The sequence below is a fragment of the Carassius carassius genome, chromosome 25 (genome assembly GCF_963082965.1).
Source record: "Carassius carassius chromosome 25, fCarCar2.1, whole genome shotgun sequence".
Taxonomy (NCBI): Eukaryota; Metazoa; Chordata; class Actinopteri; order Cypriniformes; family Cyprinidae; genus Carassius; species Carassius carassius.
The window spans coordinates 13,062,205-13,081,217 of NC_081779.1; the positions used below are offsets into that span (position 1 = coordinate 13,062,205).

At 36.5% G+C, this 19,013-nt stretch overlaps 3 protein-coding genes across 7 annotated transcripts in view; 2 read left to right on the plus strand and 1 right to left on the minus strand.

The window, feature by feature from the left end:
* The window catches only part of LOC132104210 (double-strand-break repair protein rad21 homolog A-like), a 7,973-nt gene extending 6,139 nt beyond the window's left edge, over positions 1–1,834 (plus strand). For all 3 annotated transcript variants that reach the window (XM_059509507.1, XM_059509509.1, XM_059509508.1), the window contains exons 10-14: positions 160–313; positions 607–752; positions 842–1,006; positions 1,332–1,415; positions 1,563–1,834. In XM_059509507.1, the coding sequence (XP_059365490.1) occupies positions 160–313; positions 607–752; positions 842–1,006; positions 1,332–1,415; positions 1,563–1,754 (741 nt within the window). In that variant the 3' untranslated portion in view covers positions 1,755–1,834. The remainder of the gene's footprint in view (positions 1–159; positions 314–606; positions 753–841; positions 1,007–1,331; positions 1,416–1,562) is intronic.
* A 3,598-nt stretch (positions 1,835–5,432) lies between these two features.
* Positions 5,433–7,241, plus strand: LOC132104697 (cytochrome b-c1 complex subunit 7-like). The gene is made up of 4 exons (XM_059510257.1): positions 5,433–5,519; positions 6,067–6,135; positions 6,472–6,638; positions 7,050–7,241. Exons 1-4 carry the CDS (start codon positions 5,501–5,503, stop codon positions 7,125–7,127), a joined length of 333 nt encoding a protein of 110 aa, XP_059366240.1. The 5' UTR covers positions 5,433–5,500; the 3' UTR covers positions 7,128–7,241.
* A 597-nt stretch (positions 7,242–7,838) lies between these two features.
* Positions 7,839–14,198, minus strand: LOC132104212 (leucine-rich repeat-containing protein 14B-like). 3 transcript variants are annotated; one of them, XM_059509510.1, is made up of 6 exons: positions 14,147–14,198; positions 13,553–13,674; positions 11,181–11,327; positions 10,006–11,040; positions 8,249–8,608; positions 7,839–8,169 (listed from the first exon to the last, which is right to left on the minus strand). In XM_059509510.1, exons 4-6 carry the CDS (start codon positions 10,908–10,910, stop codon positions 7,857–7,859), a joined length of 1,578 nt encoding a protein of 525 aa, XP_059365493.1. In that variant the 5' UTR covers positions 10,911–11,040; positions 11,181–11,327; positions 13,553–13,674; positions 14,147–14,198; the 3' UTR covers positions 7,839–7,856. The 3 variants fall into 3 exon arrangements, with proteins under 3 accessions (XP_059365493.1, XP_059365494.1, XP_059365495.1); XM_059509511.1 differs by having other exon boundaries at positions 10,006–11,327; XM_059509512.1 differs by lacking the exons at positions 13,553–13,674; positions 14,147–14,198 and having other exon boundaries at positions 11,181–11,497.
* Between the last annotated feature and the right edge of the window lie 4,815 nt (positions 14,199–19,013).

The window sequence follows — 19,013 nt, forward strand, 5'->3', positions numbered from 1 at the left end:
TCATAACTAAACACCAAAATCTATTTGGACAGTTTTTTTTGTAGTCTTGCCATTAAATAATGTTGTTTCCCAATGAATTGCTACACAGATTTATAGAAGATTATTAGAAATCTTCTCTAGTATCATCTGTCCTGAGACCAGCTCTTCCTCTCTGTGCAGATGTTCACACGCTGCCTGACCCCTCTGGTGCCCGATGAACTGAGGAAGAGGAGAAAGGGGGGAGAAGCAGACAGCTTGGATGAGTTCCTCAAAGATCTGGAGAACCCTGAGGTGCCACGAGAAGAGGCCTTGTCTCAGCAACGAGACATCATTGGTAAGAGAGGCTGACACATACAGCACATGATTCAAGTTTGAAGACAATAAGAAGTAATGGTTGCTGAAAATGCTTCTTTGCTATAACGGGTATAAAAATATATTAAAATAGAAAACAATTATCTTATAATGTAACAACATTTGACAATATTTCTGTTTTATTGTATTTTTAAAGAAATAAATGCAGCCTTAGCGAGCATAAGAGACTTCCTTGGAAGAAAATTTTACCTACTCCAGACTTTTTAGCAGTAGTGCACTAGCTTGTCACTAATGCCCATGTTTGGCTTTCTGCAGACCAGACCATCCTGGAGGAGCCCAGTGTTCTTCAGGCTTCAGCCATGGAGGGCAGTCGCACGACCCTTGATGAATCAGTCATGCCTCCTCCTTCTGGACGGTGTGGACAAAACCGCAAAGCTCAGGACACAGAGCCTGCCTTACCTGTGAGATTTAAAATCGGATTTTGTGTGCGGGATTTGGACCCCACTGTATGTGATTTGCTAAACTGGTTCTCTCGCTTATTTTCTCGTAGATGCTTGAGGATGATCGTTCCTCCATTGTGTCCACACGGCCAGTGAACATGCAGCAGGTGGACCTTCCACCAGAGGAACCAGGCAACATCTCACAGTTCCTCCCTGAATTCGATCTGATAGGAGAGAAGAGCAAAGAGAAGAAGGATGATGAGGAGGAAGAGGAGGTGAGGAGGCTTTAACAAGCTCAAATTAGAGTTAATTGAGAATAACGGACATTATTCAAGACTGCAGTTTATTTTTCTAATAAGAAATCCTGTTTAGTACAGCCAAACAATCTGTAGTCACTTAAACTATTTCAGCACTAAGCATCATAACAGTACAGCTGTTTAGACTTCATTTTTAAATGCCCATTTTTGTGTATAATTAGTAATCAGTTAAGTAATCAGTTATTACAATTTATCATATGAGGAATTTGACTGTCTGGGCACTGGTTGTGCTTGACTCCCATCAGATCACATCACTCAGTTAAATCTAAATTTGTGTTAAAAGGAGGAGGAAGGTCAAAGTGGAGACCAGGATCAGGAGGAGAGGAGGTGGAACAAGAGGACGCAGCAGATGCTGCACGGTTTGCAGGTTTGGCAGAATTTCAACATACACTACATATCATGTTAAACAAGATCTGTCAGTGTATATTTAGTGTAATCTGAAGCATAAAATTATTTAATATCTATTAATACTCTTTTAATTCTTCTACTAACTGCTTCTTGTTATTTTCCACAGAGAGTCATTGCTAAGACCGGAGCAGAATCGATCAGCTTGCTGGATCTGTGCAGAAACAACAACAAGAAACAAGCAGCTGCTAAGTTCTACAGCTTTCTCGTGCTAAAGAAACAACAAGCAGTGGAGCTCAGGCAGGACGAGCCCTACAGTGACATCATCGCCAGCCCTGGCCCCAGATTTCACATTATATAGACTTTTTATGGTCAACACTGGAAGATTTTAATAGTTTTGTTTGTATGTAATGTGTTATGTCTTTCTGTGCATGCGCATTTTCAGTCTCGCATGCAAAACAAATTGTGTTTCTTTTAACAGTTTCTCAATACAAGCATGCACATTGGACAAAAAGGCTAAATGGTTCTGAATTGTTCTGACCTGGTTGAGGTTGAAAATATAATGCTTTTGTTCTCAAACTTACAAACTTACAGAAAAGCTTTACAGAAAGGTTGGTGGCAGGTTTCATAGGAAGGTACAATTGCTCAGCTGTTATGATTCCATTAGTTTGTTGTGCTCACTTGCAAAGGCCTAGAGCTTTAGTTTGTTTTCAGATACTTCTGTTTCATTATGTAATGTGTGCCGCTGTTTTGCATGCTTTGAATTGCATGTTGACATGCAACATACTTGGGTTTACTTCCATGAAAGTATTTTTTTTGTTTAAATGCAAAAGAGTAACATTTTAGCTGCTCCAAATATAGAAAAATCATAGTTTGTATGTTTATAAAATATATATTGAATGAAGTATTGGCCTACAGTGTGTTGTTTTGTTTTTATTGTATTTTTTCAAAAATCTACTACAGTAACTTAGTAAATGATTTCCCTAAATTCTCCCTGAGCTTCAGTGTTGTGAACATTTACCCAAAATCAGCTTTAGTTTTGCTTGTCAGCCAGACAAATGAAAAGAAAATGTTATATACTGTGATAGACATTTGTTAAAATAATGTGTCATTTGTTGTAAAGATATTTTTTGTAATTGTGCAAGCACTTTTTAAAACGGTCCATAGGTCTTTGGTTTTATCAATGTTACCTGTGACAACTCTCTGTTTTGTATATCACAATAATTAAACACTTATCTGTTACAGTGCAATAAAGTCCTTTATTTAAATGCCTCAAAAAACTGCTTGTTTTATTCATATTGGGCTAAAAATAACATGGTTCATAACAGGTTACATTATTGTAACACATCAGGTTATTTGCCTTTAGCCCTGATGTGATACAGCCGTGTTATATTATTTTGTAATAAAAAGTAATTAAATCCCTTTGTCAGCAAAGTCATGCACGTTTGTCAGTGAAGCTTGAGTTTGTTGCTCTCGAGGCCTTTATCTGCAGCTGGCCAGCAGTTGACACACGCACTGCACCAGCGCTCACATCTCCCACTGCTGCAGCACAGACTCTCACAGAGACACAGCAGAGAGACGTGGAGACACTTAACAGACCACCAAGCTGCTTCACCACATATCTATAATAAGCCTGGTCTTGCGCAGAAAGGGCTTGTGCCAATAAACTCTGACGTGCATTTAATATCAAGCCAAGTGTCTTTCAGATAGTCAAAGTATAGGTATGTATTACAACTACATATTTACTTGCATGAGAATGTTCTGTAGATTTAGATGCGGCTCTGCGTATTTCTCCGCTTCAGGAAATCAGCGAGGAGGAATCAGTCCAGATCCAAGTACCTTCTGCCCTTCCACCAGAAACTTCCACACTCCGACCTTATGTGGACAAACCGTAGACCTCCATAGTATGAGTCACCGACAAGAACGGTTTGACCTAAAAATATCAAAATGGGAACTACTGCGGAAACAAAGACACCTAGATCTTGGATGCCCTTGAGGTAAGCTAAAACATAACAAAATTTAATTTGAAAGTGAACTATCCCTTTAAGCTCTTTGAATTACCATTGTGTACGAAATGTGCTATATAAATAAACTTGCCTTGCCTTGCCTATAGAACAAAAAAAACACCTTTCAGCTAAATTTACCATGAGTGTTGTCATGATTTTTGCTTTCAGACCAGAGATGTTGTGCCACGCCAACCAAAACTACAATCTGGCAGTTTAGAACCAATTAAGGAGAATCTAAAGGTCTGACACTTTGTTGGTTTGTTTTCTTTATTATATATAATTGTGATATTTCAATGTGACAAATAAATGTATTTCTCTCATCTAGGTTTGTGAACTGGAGTTTGGATTTCGTGGAAATGAAATTCAGCACATTGTGACCACTGTTCCTAAAGTTCTAATCACTAATAAAAGAAAACTTGCCCAAATATTTGACTTCGTTCACAACACTATGGATGTTCCACACTCACTTAATGTGTTGTTCCCACAGGTACATATTGTTTAGTCCTTTCATAAGCCAAGGCATTGTTCAGTTTGAAACCCTATGAAGGCAAATGTACTGTAGAGTTTGTTTATAAATGTAGAGTTTTGATTGTATGTGGATGTAGGATGATAATTTAACTGAGGCACTTTGTATTTCCCCTCAATCAGAAAAGATAAATAACTGGTGTGTTCTGCTGTATTAAATGGTAAATCATGTCTGTGTTGTATTCCATGCAGTGTAACATGAGTTTACTTTGTACTGTGCAACATGCTATATATTTTTTTCTTACTCTCTCAAAGGTCCTTAATGCCAAATACCTTCACATCCGAGAGCGACACTTGTTTCTAGAGTACTTAGGCCGGGCCCAGTATCAACCATCTCAACCCAACTACATCTCTTTGGATCGCTTGGTGTTCCTGCCTGATGATGATTTCTGCTCAGAAGTAGCATTGGCCCCTCTTGAAGACTTTGAATGATTTCAAAAAACATTGTAGAAGTACAGAATAAATATTTTGTATAGTTTGGTTATATGAACACCGTTTATAAATAAAAAGTTGAATTGGACATACCACGACCAATTCATTTTTATCATGTGATGATATATATTCCAGTTGTGTAAGTCAAGTTAAACAGATCTAGATCTAAAACCTGATTTGCCATATATAAATTTTATGCAAAAAGCTGTGAAGTCCTTTTTTTCCCCATTCTCTTTTTTTTTTTCTTTTTGTGAATGTAAAGTTATTCATCTCATGGAAAATACACATAGGAAGTTACTTTCATTTTGGTCTGTCTGACCTAAGGACTTTTCCCCTCTTTTTAAAAAGATGAAAATATTAGAAAAATAGGGGAACAGAATCAGATGGCTTGAAATCCAGCTGTCGGAATGCGCTGCTCCAGTCCCATCGAGAGACATGTTGGTGTAGAAGCTTAAAATCTAGTAAACACTGTTTATGTAGCATTGCTACAAGAGACACTAACCACAGGTGGAAAGGAGCAGTAGCTTCGACGACACTGCATGGTAACTTAAAAATTCAGTAGTTGAAAAAGTTCATTTTAAACCTTGTTTGCATTCCATTTATATGATGATTTAAACAGAAGACTTTTATTAATAAAAGTGTTTCGATACTTGATATCTACACTCATTTGTTGCTAAAGTTGTACATGGTTACCAACCGTGTGAAGATCATGAATGTAACTAAATATGCAAAGTCGGGTGGGGGGGGACTAATCACTTTTTTTTCGTGCGTCATTTATAATAAATATATAATAAAGCTGCAATTTGCTCAAACTATGCGAAATCTGTCCTAAATATCAGTAGGTGAGTATACATAAATATATATTTATCTAAGCCCTTGGTGTCTGACATTTTATTCCAAAAATGTTTAAAATTTGATTTTTATCATATAATATGTAGCGGAAAGAGTAATTCTGTAGTAATGAATGTATTTAACTGCTGGAAATGTTTAGTGAGAGATTAAGTAAAATAGCGAGCATTGGGTGGTGAAATAGGTCTAAATTGTGACAGCCAATGAGCTCATGCTGATAAAGCCGATTGCGTAATCACCGGACGAGACGTCACATATCCCACAATCCTGTGCACCTTCCCTAGTAGTGAACAAAATGGCGTCGAGGGCACCAGGTAAAATGTTGTGTTGTTTGTGTGATCCTTTTGGGAAATTGCGAGCGTATGAATTAGTTACGTTCATTTTAAAGAGTTAATTTATAGCGTATCTGCTTTCTGTGGCACTCGAAAGACTGCTTGTAGACGAGGTAGTTCGTTGTGTGGTGTACAGCACTGATGTCCTCTACTGTGTCCCCGTCCGCGGACTGTACGATACCAGGCCAAATATGACTTTGTTCTGTTTCCATTCCCACGTCACTTTTAGTAACTGTTTATTTGTGTCCTAATTATTGTGAACGATGCATTGGGAATAAATAAATGCTCTGTGATTCACTTACTGATAGTTAACTGGGCTCTTAAATTAATCTAATGTCAGCGGTGACATCATGCTTATCAGTGAGTTTTCAGCTATAAAAACCCAGTCCCCAACTGTCATAAACACCGGATCCGTTAACCACAGAATACGTTCAAGTCATGTTACTTTAAGCTGTGCTGGGTGGATCTATTATCTACTTGTCTCGTTCCATATCTCTAATTTTGGATGTATGTTCCTGTCCCTGTACAGCTGCGACCAGCAGGCTCTTGGTGGGCTTCAGGAAGTGGTACTACAATGCATGTGGTTTCAACAAACTTGGTAAGCGCTACTTTCTCTTTTCCATGCAGACAAAGCATTGTTTAGAGCAGTGGTCTCAAACTCAATTCCTGAAGGGCCACAGCTCTGCAGAGTTTAGCTCCAAACTGCTCCAAATCACACCTGCTTGGAAGTTTCTAGTAATCCTGAATCTTGATTAGCTGGATCAGGTGTGTTTGATTAGGTTTGGAGCAAAACTGTGCAGAGCTGTGGCCCTCCAGGAATTGAGTTTGAGACCAATGGTTTAGAACTTGTGACCTTTATGGATTGATATATTTACATTGAAACCCATTCATATAAGCAAATGTATACATTGCCATCTCATTGCATGTTATATAGGCTTGATGCGGGATGATACCATCATTGAGGACAGTGATGTGAAAGAAGCCATTCGTCGGCTCCCAGAACAAGTTTACAATGACAGAATGTTCCGCGTCAAGAGAGCTCTGGATCTTTCAATGAAACAACAGATTCTTCCAAAGGACCAGTGGACTAAATATGAGGAGGTGAGGAAGCATGTCACCTGAATGTATACTAATTTTAGCTGCTTTTTCTTTGTGTAGTGTCTTTTTGTAAATGAATTTACATTTAAAGTGATTCATGCACTGAAATAAAAAAAATCCATGTTTTTAAATGGGGTACAAACACAGATGCATGCACTCCTTTTCATATAATAAAAGTGAATGTGGTCAGCCACTGAGTGTCTTCAGTGAAAAACTACCATTTTTGTGCGAGTCATAAGGAAGTTTTTTATATATATATAAATGTTTTTTTTTTGTTTTTACATATTTTTCTGAAAAGGATTGTATTCTTCACCGTGGTTTTGGAAAATTCATTAGATATTATTTATGGCGATTAACACGTATTTATGTACATCTGCTTCAAATGTTTTGAACAATTAATATTGTTCCCTGTAGGAAGTGCATTACCTTGAGCCCTATTTGGAGGAGGTTGTTCGTGAAAAGAAAGAAAAAGAAGAATGGGCAAAGAAGTAGAATGAGTGTGATGAGACTAAAGCTCCTTTTTGGAGTGATGTCTGGTGTTGTATTTAAGAGAAATGTATTATGTGATGAGTCCCTATACTTATTAAAATTTCCTTTCTAATAGAAGTCCTCACATGCCTGTTGTTGTTTTTTTCCTTTGATAGGAAAAAGTCATGATAATGTTGTTTTGTACAGTCAATAAATCTTTCAAAGTTTCATGGGATGATACAGTAGACTCCAAAGATAAGGCTATTTATTTAAATACAGACTTACTTTAAAAAGACTAAAAGCCCAAAAAACATAGTGACTTTGACTCTTAAAAAATTCAAACATTCATACAGTAAAATTAACTACAATTAACCTAAATAGTTCACCATTCATCAGTTACGAAAGTACAATCACACAAATAAATCCTGGATAAATTCTGCATGGTATTTAACGGCATTCAAGTACTATTAATGCTTTACACAGCCATAAATGTTTGTATTTCCTGTGGATTTCCATGTATCTGATCAAAAGTACTGGAAATATTGTGAAATATTTCAATTTAAAATAACTTTTTTATTTGTATTTTTAAAATGTCATTTATTCCTGTGATGGCAAAGCTGAATTTTCAGCAGCCATTTCTCCAGGCTTCAATGTCACATGATCCTTCAGAAATCATTTTAATATACTGATTTGCTGCTCAAAAAACATTTGTGTTAACAATGCTGAAACAATTTCTCATTCATTTGAATTGTCTCACTCCATGTGTTGCTCTCTCCGTTGGGCAACACTGTTGACCGTGTCAATGAAGTTGTCTAAGACACCGCTGAAGGAGTGCAGCATGGAGACTCCCAGCTCATTGTTCGTCTCATTGATGTCAGGATCATAGGCTCCGAATAATGGTGTGCAAACTTCTACATGTCCTTTCCCTTCCTTCTCTAGGATGCAAATAAGTTCGCTTCTGGCTTGCTGGAACTTCTCCCTGTCGTAATTTATTAGCTCGCTTTCATCCAGTGGGTAGGTTACCCCTTCAGGATAACAGTCACGAGGGACGGGCAGTTCAACATATCTGTGAGACAATACATAATTACGAGAAAAACAACCAAAAAGCTAAATAGTTAACAACAATGAACACGGTTTTATTGTACCTCAATGCAGGAAAACCCAGAGCCAGCATATTAAAAAGATTGTGCAGAGCAGCTGTGCTCAGCGGATTACCCAGGATCTTCAATTCCTCTAGCCTGTGACAGGGTGTCAGTGCCTGGGTGAGCAGATCCAGTTTGTCATCATCCAGTCCACACTCCTCCAGACCTACACTAGTGAGTGTGGCACAACAGCGATGCAGAAGCTTCCGGAAGGTGTTGGGGAAGAGGTCACCTAGCTCATGACCACTCAGGTCCAGCTTTACTATGTGCTCACTGTGCAGGCTGTTGGCGAAGTAGGCCATGTCCACTGCGTTAAGACTGCAGTTCGCTAACTCGATACACTGCAGCGGAGTGTTCAGTGGACTGGCAAAACAAACATTATAGTTACTCAAAACACGTGTTTAGGAACTATCCCAATTAAGACTAAGCATCAAACTATAACACTGGAATTTACACCAATTTCAGTACACAATACTATTAATAAATCATGTTATATTATAAAATAGTATGTATATAGTTGAGCTGCATTGAGATCTCTGAAGAAAATTGAGTGACTGAGCAATGAAGAAATAATCAAGAAGTCTCAAGACTGCAATTATTTGATAAAAAAAATACAGTATATTGTAATATTGTTAAATATTATTAATATTTATAAAATGTATTTTATTCCAATGATGGCCAAATTGAATTTCCAGCTGCCATTACCACCGTCTTCAGTGTCACATGATCCTTTAGAAATAATAATAAAAAATCAAAGTTAAAAACCACTATGTGGTTAAATTTTTTGTGGAAACCATAATATTGTTTACTCTGATGAGTAGGAGGTTCAAAAGAACAGCGTTTATTTGAAATCTTTTGTTACATTATAAATGTCTATACTGTCACTTTATCAATGTAATGCAAGTATATATATATATATATATATTTAATTAATGGCCTCAGAATCTCTAACAGTAGTGTATATATACAACAGGAAATTTATACTTCACTATTAAATCCATATAAAGTCCCAGGTATATATTATTAAACATGCTACGTCTGCTTCTGGAGTGAATTAATATCTTATGTGTCAGCACCTATGAGACGTGATGTTTTGACTTTCATAAGACATGTGTGTTGCTATTTACAGTAAATATAGAACATATTGTGTTGCCAGAGTCATGTTCTGACCTACTTTGAGTTTGCGATGAGACAGCTGTCTGCAGACTAGTTACACAACAAACAACAACAACATGCAAGTCATGGCTTCATAATAAACAGTTGATAAGACTGAAAACCATCAAATAAGACTGTCAGATCTTATATTTAATTGAAAGTTACCCTATACACTACCATCCTAAAGGCTGGCGTCAGTTTACAAAAAAATGTATCCTGGTTTACACAAAAATATTAAGCGGCACTGTTTCCAACATTGATAATAATAAGAAATGTTTCTTGAGCGCCAAATCAGCATATTAGAACGATTTTCGAATAGAATGAAGGGCCATGTGACATCGGAGACTAGAGTGATGGCTGCTGAATTCAGCTTTGCCAGCATAGCAATACATAACATTTTTAAATATATTAAAATTGACAATAGTTATTTTAAATTAAATAACTGTAATAAATTATATGAATATTTCACAAATATATTCATACAATATTTTTAACAGATAATTAAGACTTTCAAAAAATTGCTGACCCCAAACTAGTGTATATATGACCTATGTGTATGAGTTTCAATGGCAGCTGTGGTCACATTTAGGTTTTATAGTCTTTACCTCAGCAGCTTCCTCAGATGCCCTGTAAGAGTGGAGAACCCCAGACAGAGCTCTCTCAGTTCAGTCAGTTTGCTCATCAGCTCACCCAAAACTCCAATGAGGCCTTCGTCTTCCAGAGCCAATCTGTGTACATTCAAAGTCTGAGCAGGAAGCGTGATTGAGCGCAGCTGAGGGAACTTCAGCTGGGAGAGTAGTATCTCAATGTGTGGAGCGTCCAGATGGACATTGTGCACCACTTCCAGCTTCTGCAGGCCATGTGACTCCACCAGCTTCAGGAGGTAAAAGAGGTTCCTGAAGCTCAGTGAGTCCACACGCAGGCTTATGAAGTTCAGTTTTAACGGGCAATGTCTCTGCAGCAACACAGCCTGAGCCACAATCTCGTAGTTCCGTCCAGTAACAAAAGCATCCAAGCGGACATCTATCTCCACATCAAATGCTGAAGGTGCTGCTTGGCCGGCCTGCATGGACACCATAGTCTCGAAGCACATGCGGGTAAGTAGTTCAGTTCGTGCCCAACGTCCAAGAGTCCATCTGCAGGGACAGACCTGGTGTTCTATGTCTTGCAGACCATTTAGATCCACCACACGTAGCATTTTTTTATACAGGTTTGGAGCTTGAATCACATAGTCCCTCAGACCTGTGAGAATGGCCTCCAGACAGAGCCTGCAGGTGCGGGACGTGAGATCATCTGGACAGTCCACTGTCCTGCCCAGTAGTTTGCGCAAGTTGAGCTCTATCAGAGGCCATCTCTGGACCAAGTCGTGGAGCACTGAGGCCTCTTCACGCAGATAGCTGGCTTTGAAGAGGATTGGGTAGAGATTGAATGACAAGTACTGGAGGTCCTTACATGCATTTGGGCCGGTTTGAACAAAGCCCTCAGCTGCTACGAACTTCAAGCTCTTCATGGCTGTGTTTGTCAGCTCTAAAGATCAGGGAGTCTTCTTGAAACTGTCAGCCTATAGGAGATGTGGAGTGTTTCTTCTGCCCTCTTTCAACCAACATATACATGTGTGTCAATCCAAGAACAGAAGAGTGCTGAGCGAGAGCATGTGGGGGGATAATCAAAAGGGTGTTAGTTATTTATAGAAGCAGCTGTCTCATACTCTCATGAATAACAGACAGAGGTTAAACAGCGATTAGATTTGGGATGGCTTGAAAGAAAAAAAGTCTCTCACGTGTGACCATCAATGGTAACATTCTGTGGCTGTAGGAAGAATTTGGTATTTTCTGGATTAACCATTGAGAATTGTGTTGAATTAAATCTGACTTCATCTAATGTAATTGTGCAATAAATATATTTTTAAGCCTTATTTTCAAAATTCCTGAAAAACAAGGTAAAAGGAAAAAGAAAAGCATATATTCTTAAGGTGCTGCAAAATGTCTCACGCATTAGGCACTTTAAAACCAAACAATGTTCTTTGTCAATGTGCTAAATTTGTATGACCAGCTAGGTGAAACATGAGCAAAGTTTATGTGGGGAACTTTCTAACCCTCAAAGAACATGATGATGTTTAAAAAAGAAAAAAAAACGGAGTAAAATTTATATTTTTAGTATGCTTGCTCACAAATTGTGAACTGTGTTCATCAGCACATTTCCTTTCAGATCTTTCACAATGGAAATTATATGTGGGCAGGAAGAAAATAATTTTATGAGCAAATGCAGTTTATCAGGGACTACAATAGTTTTGTAAAAGAATGCAAATGTTTTCTCAAATGGAAGCAAAGGTTTTGTTTTGTTTTTCAGGGGAACACAATATTTTTGCAAAATATGCAAAAACATTGAAATTACTGCTGTCCAATGATTAATAGATCCAAAATAAAAGTAATTGTTTACATAATATATGTATGTGTACTGTGTATATTTATTATGTATATCTAAATACACATACATGCATGTATATATTTAAGAAAAATATTTTGTTTATATATTAAATATATTTATATATATATAAATGATATTAATATAAATTTAAACATGTAAATACATGTAAATATTTTCAAAACATACTGAATGTGTATTTATACATACTTAAATATACACAGTACACACACATATATTATGTAAACAAAAAATTATATTTTGAAAGCGTTTGACAGCACTAATTGAAATTAAAAACAATGTAAAATCTTCCTTCCCTTTAAAGGCCCCATGACTTTTACACTTGCTTTGCGAACTGTTTCCATAAGAATCCTCAAAAATTAACCTACTTATAGTAAATGTGAGCCCTTCAAATAAAAAAAAATAAAAACATTTGAATAGTTTTTGTGCTTTTGTTAATTGTATAATAAATTAAAAGAAAACAGATAGAATACAAAAAGATTTTTTTTTTAAGAATATAATTTCAATAGTGAGTGCTAAAGTTAGAGGCTCAAATAAAGATGGAAGAGATGTGTTTTTAGCCGATTCTTGAATATGGCCAAGGACTCGGATTGAGTTGGGCAGGTCATTTCAGATGATGATTAAGAACATAAACATGCAATATGATTGCGAAGGCTACTTTTGGTGTAGAAAAAAAAAAACACTGATTGCAGCGTATGACTATGATAAGCAAGCTGACTTAAAACTACATTAATGGGAACAGTGATATATAACATACAATAGGAGAGGTCATATCTACATAGTCTAGCAAGCATATTCCTGAGGAAAACAAAGGGTGTTACACCTCACAAACGCATATATTACAAACATTATTATTATTATTTTTTTTTTTTTTAATTAACCATATACTAACATGATATGTTTTCCAAACCAAAGCAGGAAAGTCCTCCAAATGCACTATAATCTATGAATGAAACCAGTTTGGAATATTCCGTTTATAACCACATGGAGGCGCTGCATACCATGAATACAGACACATTCTACTGCCTGAGATTATATTTTTGTGCAGGTGCTGTTCTCATTTCATTGAAAAAAGTGGTTCAAGCCCTTTTATTGCAAAATCCATCCCAATCCATTATTTTTGTTCAAAAATTATAGCACTGCTTATGGGCAGGGGTGGTTCTAGACCACAGTAACTGGTGGGGTGGGGCTCTCATTCTTGTCGTGTGACACACAGCAGCCAAAATACCACTCTATGTATAAGTGATATAGGCGTTATGTCCCTACTGATAAAAAGAAAAAGGAAAAAACAAAACAAGATATACCATTACAGACAAAATATCAACTTTTTACTAGTAAAAATAGTTTTCTGTATATATATATATATATATATATATATATATATATATATATATATATATATTTCACCCAATATTGTTTGCTGTTATATGATTACAAATTTAGGGGGACCAAAGGGGGGGGCCGAGCTTGATGACAGGGGGACACTGGCCCCCCCTAACCAATAGGTCGAGAGCGATGATGATGGTTACAGGAAGAACCGTCCTGAGGCTGCACCTCAGCACATGTTTCCAGAGCTATTATAGTAACATCAATGATATTTTAGGAAGCTTTAAACAGTCTTCTAGAAATAGAATAGAGTAAAACTGAGCTCAACAATTTTCACTGGCCTTCTTGCTAAAAAGCAGAGAATAAATATTAAGCTATCACCTTCAAATTGAGAAGTATAGTTCTCAATTCCAGCCAGATCCAGATAGTGATTCCTATGTCCTGTGTTTTCATCTGAGTAGTGCTTCCTCTCTGAAACACCCAAGTAATACAAGTTCAGTTGTCTGACAGAAGAAAATCATAGAACAGAAATCACATTATTAAATGTTGTACCATAGTGTTGGTAACTGGTGTTATTGTTAACTAAAACTATTTAAAAATGTTTCATTAATTGCAATATAGCTTAAAATAAAACATTAAATAAGACAAAAACATTTTTAAAATGAGAAATGTTAGCAAATAGCTGAAATAAGCTAAAAGTACTATGATTACTAACATTTGAATTTAAAATTAGCACATAAAATTAAAACAAAAAATAAACTAAAGAACTCAAATTAAATTGAAAACTACTATAAAATATTAATAAATACTTCATTAGTAATTAATTAACACATTTTAAATATAATTTTGTTATAATTTTGTTCCATTGAGTAAATACTTCTAAATTTGTTCTCCTGGATAAATAAAACATTTCTCATACAAATATCTCTCAAGAAAAACATAATGATTCACTTATGACAAAAAAAGAAAAATCACCTGATCTGATATTGAAGGCTCTCTGCAGACCGTATTGCATCTTCCATTGGATCCCGCTCATTTTGAGACATTCAAACATCCTGATCTCAAGTAAAAAAGTGAGTAACATTGCATTATAACAAGATTATTTCAGCAGAGCGATCAACCACTGCCTTAACCGAACAGACGAGACCATGTGTTTATCATGACAGGTTCAGTCTTCAGTTTTTCTGCTGGTTAATGGAGTGACACTCAGCTTCACGCGCAGGGTTGCACCATTGCTAAGCACAAGCTGTTTGACTGATGCCTCAACCACCTCACAGATCGACTGCATCAGGCTGCATCAACATATTCTGCAACAAACACCAAAAGAGAAACTCACCAAGAGCTCAATGATTGATTTATACACTTTAAAAGATGGTCGGTCTTCTGTCGATACTGAGCTTTACCTCTCTGGTTATTTTCTCATTGTTGTCCAAATCATACAATATAATCATCCACTCTTGCCGACTTCCATCCATGACAGACACATTACAGTCCTTGTTCTTATATCAACAGCACAACGATGGAAAGAATTGCAATATGTTTATTGATCAAGATATCTTACAGCTCAGAAAACAACTCTTAAATTTTGAGTAAAGTTTTAGCAAAGCACTCTTCACCAATGCAGAGACACTGCAGTGCATAATCTTGATAGCACAATGACTCTTTGTACTGTCCAACATCCGACTTTTCGCCTATTTTTTTGTGGCTGGATATATATCATTTGTTGCGTTTAAATATGAATGAGGATACGGTTTTTGATAAATCGAATTGTTATTGACTGTTGTTCTTATTATCATTTAGGTGGGCTTAGGAACATTTTGGGGTGGCTTCAGCCCCCCTAAAATAGGCCTAACGACGTCCCTGCCGGAGACTGAAAGAAGTGAGAATTTGCACTCGCTCGCTGTGGAGGAAGCAACTCGACTTCCTCTCCCTTTGACGATGTGCACCTTCTTCACCTTGTGCACCTTCAGTTTTAACCCTCTTTATTTATTCTACAGCCTGGTCAAATCTGCATGAGAATTCTTATCCATATTCCTAAAACTACATTTTCGGTTTATTTATTTATCTATAATTTCTCCTCTTCAGAGATATTCACTTGAATCTTGCAATTTTCAGCAGGCTCTTTAGAATGATCGAATGTGTTTCTAATTAAACACAACAATCTTTTCAGACCAAATATATTTTTTAGCTTTGAGACACCTAAATGCAAAAAAAATGTTTTTAAAAATGTTAACTATACTGCATTTCGTTATACAAAATAACAGTCAATATGCTTCTCATCAATCAAACAGCAACTACATTGTAGCGCCATCTGGTGATGTCTTGACATACAACATGCCACGAAATAGAAAGGAGATCGGTTTTATTCTCTCTCTCTCTCTAGTGTTATCACACTTGTTACTGATCACGATAATAATCACAATAACTTTGCAACTATAAGATAGAAGCCTCACTTCCCAGTGTGTGCAGAGAGATCAGAGCAGATGAAATATGAAACAATTAGACGAGATTAGATTAAAAATGCAACTGCTATTTTTTACTCTGTACCTGTTAATCTGAGGAAAGAAATGCTCTGAAAAAAATAAACTATGTGCAAGGGACGAAAGGTGCAAGTGCTGTACTGGATATATTAAAAGAATCAAACATCTCACATGCAAGTGCTTCCTGTGAAGTCTGCTTGACCTACAAATCAAGACAAAAATTTGAGCCACTAATTCCATATCGGAGACGGTATAATTTACATGTGAATTTACTTCTTACCAAATCACATGAAAAAAAAAAAAGGTTCAGAATTCAGTTTGTGTTATCATATAAAACATTTAAACATTAAACGTGTTTTATTATTTCATAAGAGTTGGAAAGTCTTTTCAGCTTTTAGTTTTATTTGCACACAGAAATGTGTAGTAAATTAAAGGTGTAGCGGGCATGTTGGAGACCCTGATCTTCATTCAGAAGAGCAGTAGTTGCAGTTGCTTGTTGTGATTCAGTTTTGGATCATTCCTGTAGTGTAGCAGCAACCTTTTTTCTCTTTGCTCCTTCTCCTTCTGTATTTTCATCTCCTCCATTTTTTTGGTCTTATACTCTACCCAGGTGAACGGAAAAAGTGGTACTTTTTGGAGAACAGTGCAGATCAACAACTTCATCCGGTGAAGGAGTGAGGCTCAGAGGAACCACCAGTTTGGGAGGATCAGAGAGAAAAGAGTTCATCGGGTGCTGGAGTGGGACGTGGAGGAACAGCCAACGGTTAGGAAAGATCCACTTGCCGAGACTCTTCCTCAGGTGCAGGAGCTGACTTTTGCGGACACATGGGCGGTTTGGTGAGGGGCTTGAAGTGAGCGGCTGGTATAGTGAGGTGTTAAGAGACACTTTGAAGCATTGGAAGTTCTCCCTCTATTGGCTTCAAAAAGGAAGATCTCACTGGAGGTTTGACCTACACAAGAAGTGGAGTTGGCTCAGTGGCCTTTTGTTCTTTCAGTTTTTTCCATCTTCTTTTTCTTTTCTCCAGCCTCTCTATGCTCACTTCCTCCACCAACTTTTCTAGACTCTGCATCTTTCTGAATTTGGCAGACTCTCTTTTTTCTGATGTACATGTCCTCTCTCCTTCATCTTTTCAAGGCTGAGTCTCTCTCACTTTTTCAGCCTTGTTTCTGTGACTTCCTCCCTCATTTATTTCTCTCATTCTTCACCTTTCTTTTAACCTCTCTTCTTTTTAAGCCCATTCTTGTGCTGCACACTGCTGAGGTGTATCCCTTCTGTGCAAAAAGTGAGCAAAATGCTGTCTAAATACACTGCTGAACAGTGCCATTGTGAACACTGAATGCTGCAAGTGAATTCAGTATTTGTCATCAATATCAGCAGAAAGTCACAAAAGTATCTTTCGTCCTTTTTACTTTTAACACACCAACAGACAACAAGAGTCAGCGCAGCAGTTTAGAGCTGCCAGAACGAATCTCCATTATGATACGGTGCTGGCTGGTGCTGAGACAGAGACAGATGCGTTTTTACAGCGCTGTGCATTCTAACCAGTCACATGGGATTCTGTTGAGCTTATTAATGCAATGACCAAGCAGAGGGGTTCAGATGAATCCTCGCTGAATCACCGAAGTTTTGTTCAGGTTATTTAAGGTAGTTGTTATTACGCAGATATGTTCAATTGTTAGTTTTTTAGGTTTCTGTAAGAATGCAATCACAGCTAATAAATGAATACAATAAGTGTCCATTTAAAAGAAATATGATCTCAAATACCTTCATTTCAAAAACAATGGATAATCGTTCTTACCTCATCTTACTCTGTTGTAAAAAAAATTCAAAGATTACTGGAGGCCACTATTTAATGTCATTATGTTTTGATAAAGCAAGTACTGTATATTGCATTAGATTTTTTTCATGAACCACACAATAAAAAAACAGGAATGCACTTCAAACTTTTAATCCGAGCAAACCTTTACCAACACTTTCTGTTTATTGGCTACACATCATACAAACTGGGAATGTATCAAGTATAGTCTAAGTGCTAATGACAATGCAAGGTTAAAAGGTCATGTTTAAAAAAAAAAGGGGGCTAATGACTACACAAGATGATTTAATCGAAGGTCAAAAATGAACAAATTGACCACCACTTTCAATGTAAAATTTTCTGAGAAAAAATGTAAATAAAAAAAATACATGAACTAAATACACCAACCGTAATCACAAACTCTACATCATCTATTCTTTCTTTCTCCTTATATCACACATTTCTAGACATCTTTCTAGAGCCATAGACCTTTCTAACTGTAATGTTGTAATAGAGACAATCAAAACATGGCAACCTGTTCAGTGTAATACAAAACATGAGGCTGCGGTCAACATGAACCAAAAACTATCCAGTCTGAATAAAGCAACATACTTTTTAGCAAGTGAATGTGGAAATTGAATTTTTAGCAGTTCATGAGTATGTAAGGTTAATTGCATTTGATTGCCACAGCAAACACTAACATAATTAGGTAACGTATATAAATAAGAAAAATTATAAAAAGGCACACTGATGAGCACAGTAGAATAAATGAAAAAAGAAAGAAAAAAAACTCTTTTCTCCACATCTAAGACTTTCCAAAAATGATGTATCAGAAATAAAAAATCAAATACCTGTGACTGTTAAGATTTATATCCTGGTTTAAATACACTTTAAGATTTAGTGTTGACAGTGTTAAGACTTACATTTTAAACGCATTGCTTTTTTGTACAAACTAAAGAGGTGATGTAGTAACCGATAGCATGTCACACATGCTGTCTATAAATCTTAAGTTGTATTTAACCTGCAATATTCCTTGAAAACCTTCTCTGTTACTGCACAGTATGTTTAATCAGAGAGGGATGTGATTGGCATTCTGCAAAGGTTTAATTTCATTAAAGGTTTAACACATGTGTCAGTTTGGCCACATATGCCATATATGAGAATAACTTTCTATGTATATGACTTAATTTCGACACACAAACAAAGTCTTTATGCATGTATGCGTTAGCCATGAGCCCAAATGAAATCCACAACACAGAATAATCAGAGGTATTGTGTAGTAGTCACAATAGATAAGGTAATAAATGTCAATATTTTCAGGAGTGTAAATGTACATCCTTTTGGCAAAGAACAAGGTCTTCTGAAGTTCAATCTGTTGAAGTTTTTAACAAACAGTAACATTTTGACTCTTCATTAATAACAATGAAATGTGTACTGTGTACTCTGCTTTTGCATTAAATGTGACCTACATTAAATGAAAGGAACATTAGTGTTTTAAATAAATTAACAAAGTGGCATGGCTAAATAGGAGAGCTGCAAAACTAAAAAGCAAAATAGGGCAAAGAA

Bases quoted from the DNA above. Each gene is read 5' to 3' on its own strand.
- LOC132104697 (XM_059510257.1), top strand. The intron at 6,136-6,471 runs GTAAGCGCTACT...CATGTTATATAG, and splicing joins ATGTGGTTTCAACAAACTTG to GCTTGATGCGGGATGATACC. The intron at 6,639-7,049 runs GTGAGGAAGCAT...TGTTCCCTGTAG, and splicing joins AGTGGACTAAATATGAGGAG to GAAGTGCATTACCTTGAGCC.
- LOC132104212 (XM_059509510.1), bottom strand. From the start codon at position 10,910: ATGAAGAGCTTGAAGTTCGTAGCAGCTGAGGGCTTTGTTCAAACCGGC. The intron at 8,609-10,005 runs GTAAAGACTATA...TTGTTTTGCCAG, and splicing joins CATCTGAGGAAGCTGCTGAG to TCCACTGAACACTCCGCTGC. The intron at 8,170-8,248 runs GTACAATAAAAC...ATTGTCTCACAG, and splicing joins CTGGGTTTTCCTGCATTGAG to ATATGTTGAACTGCCCGTCC.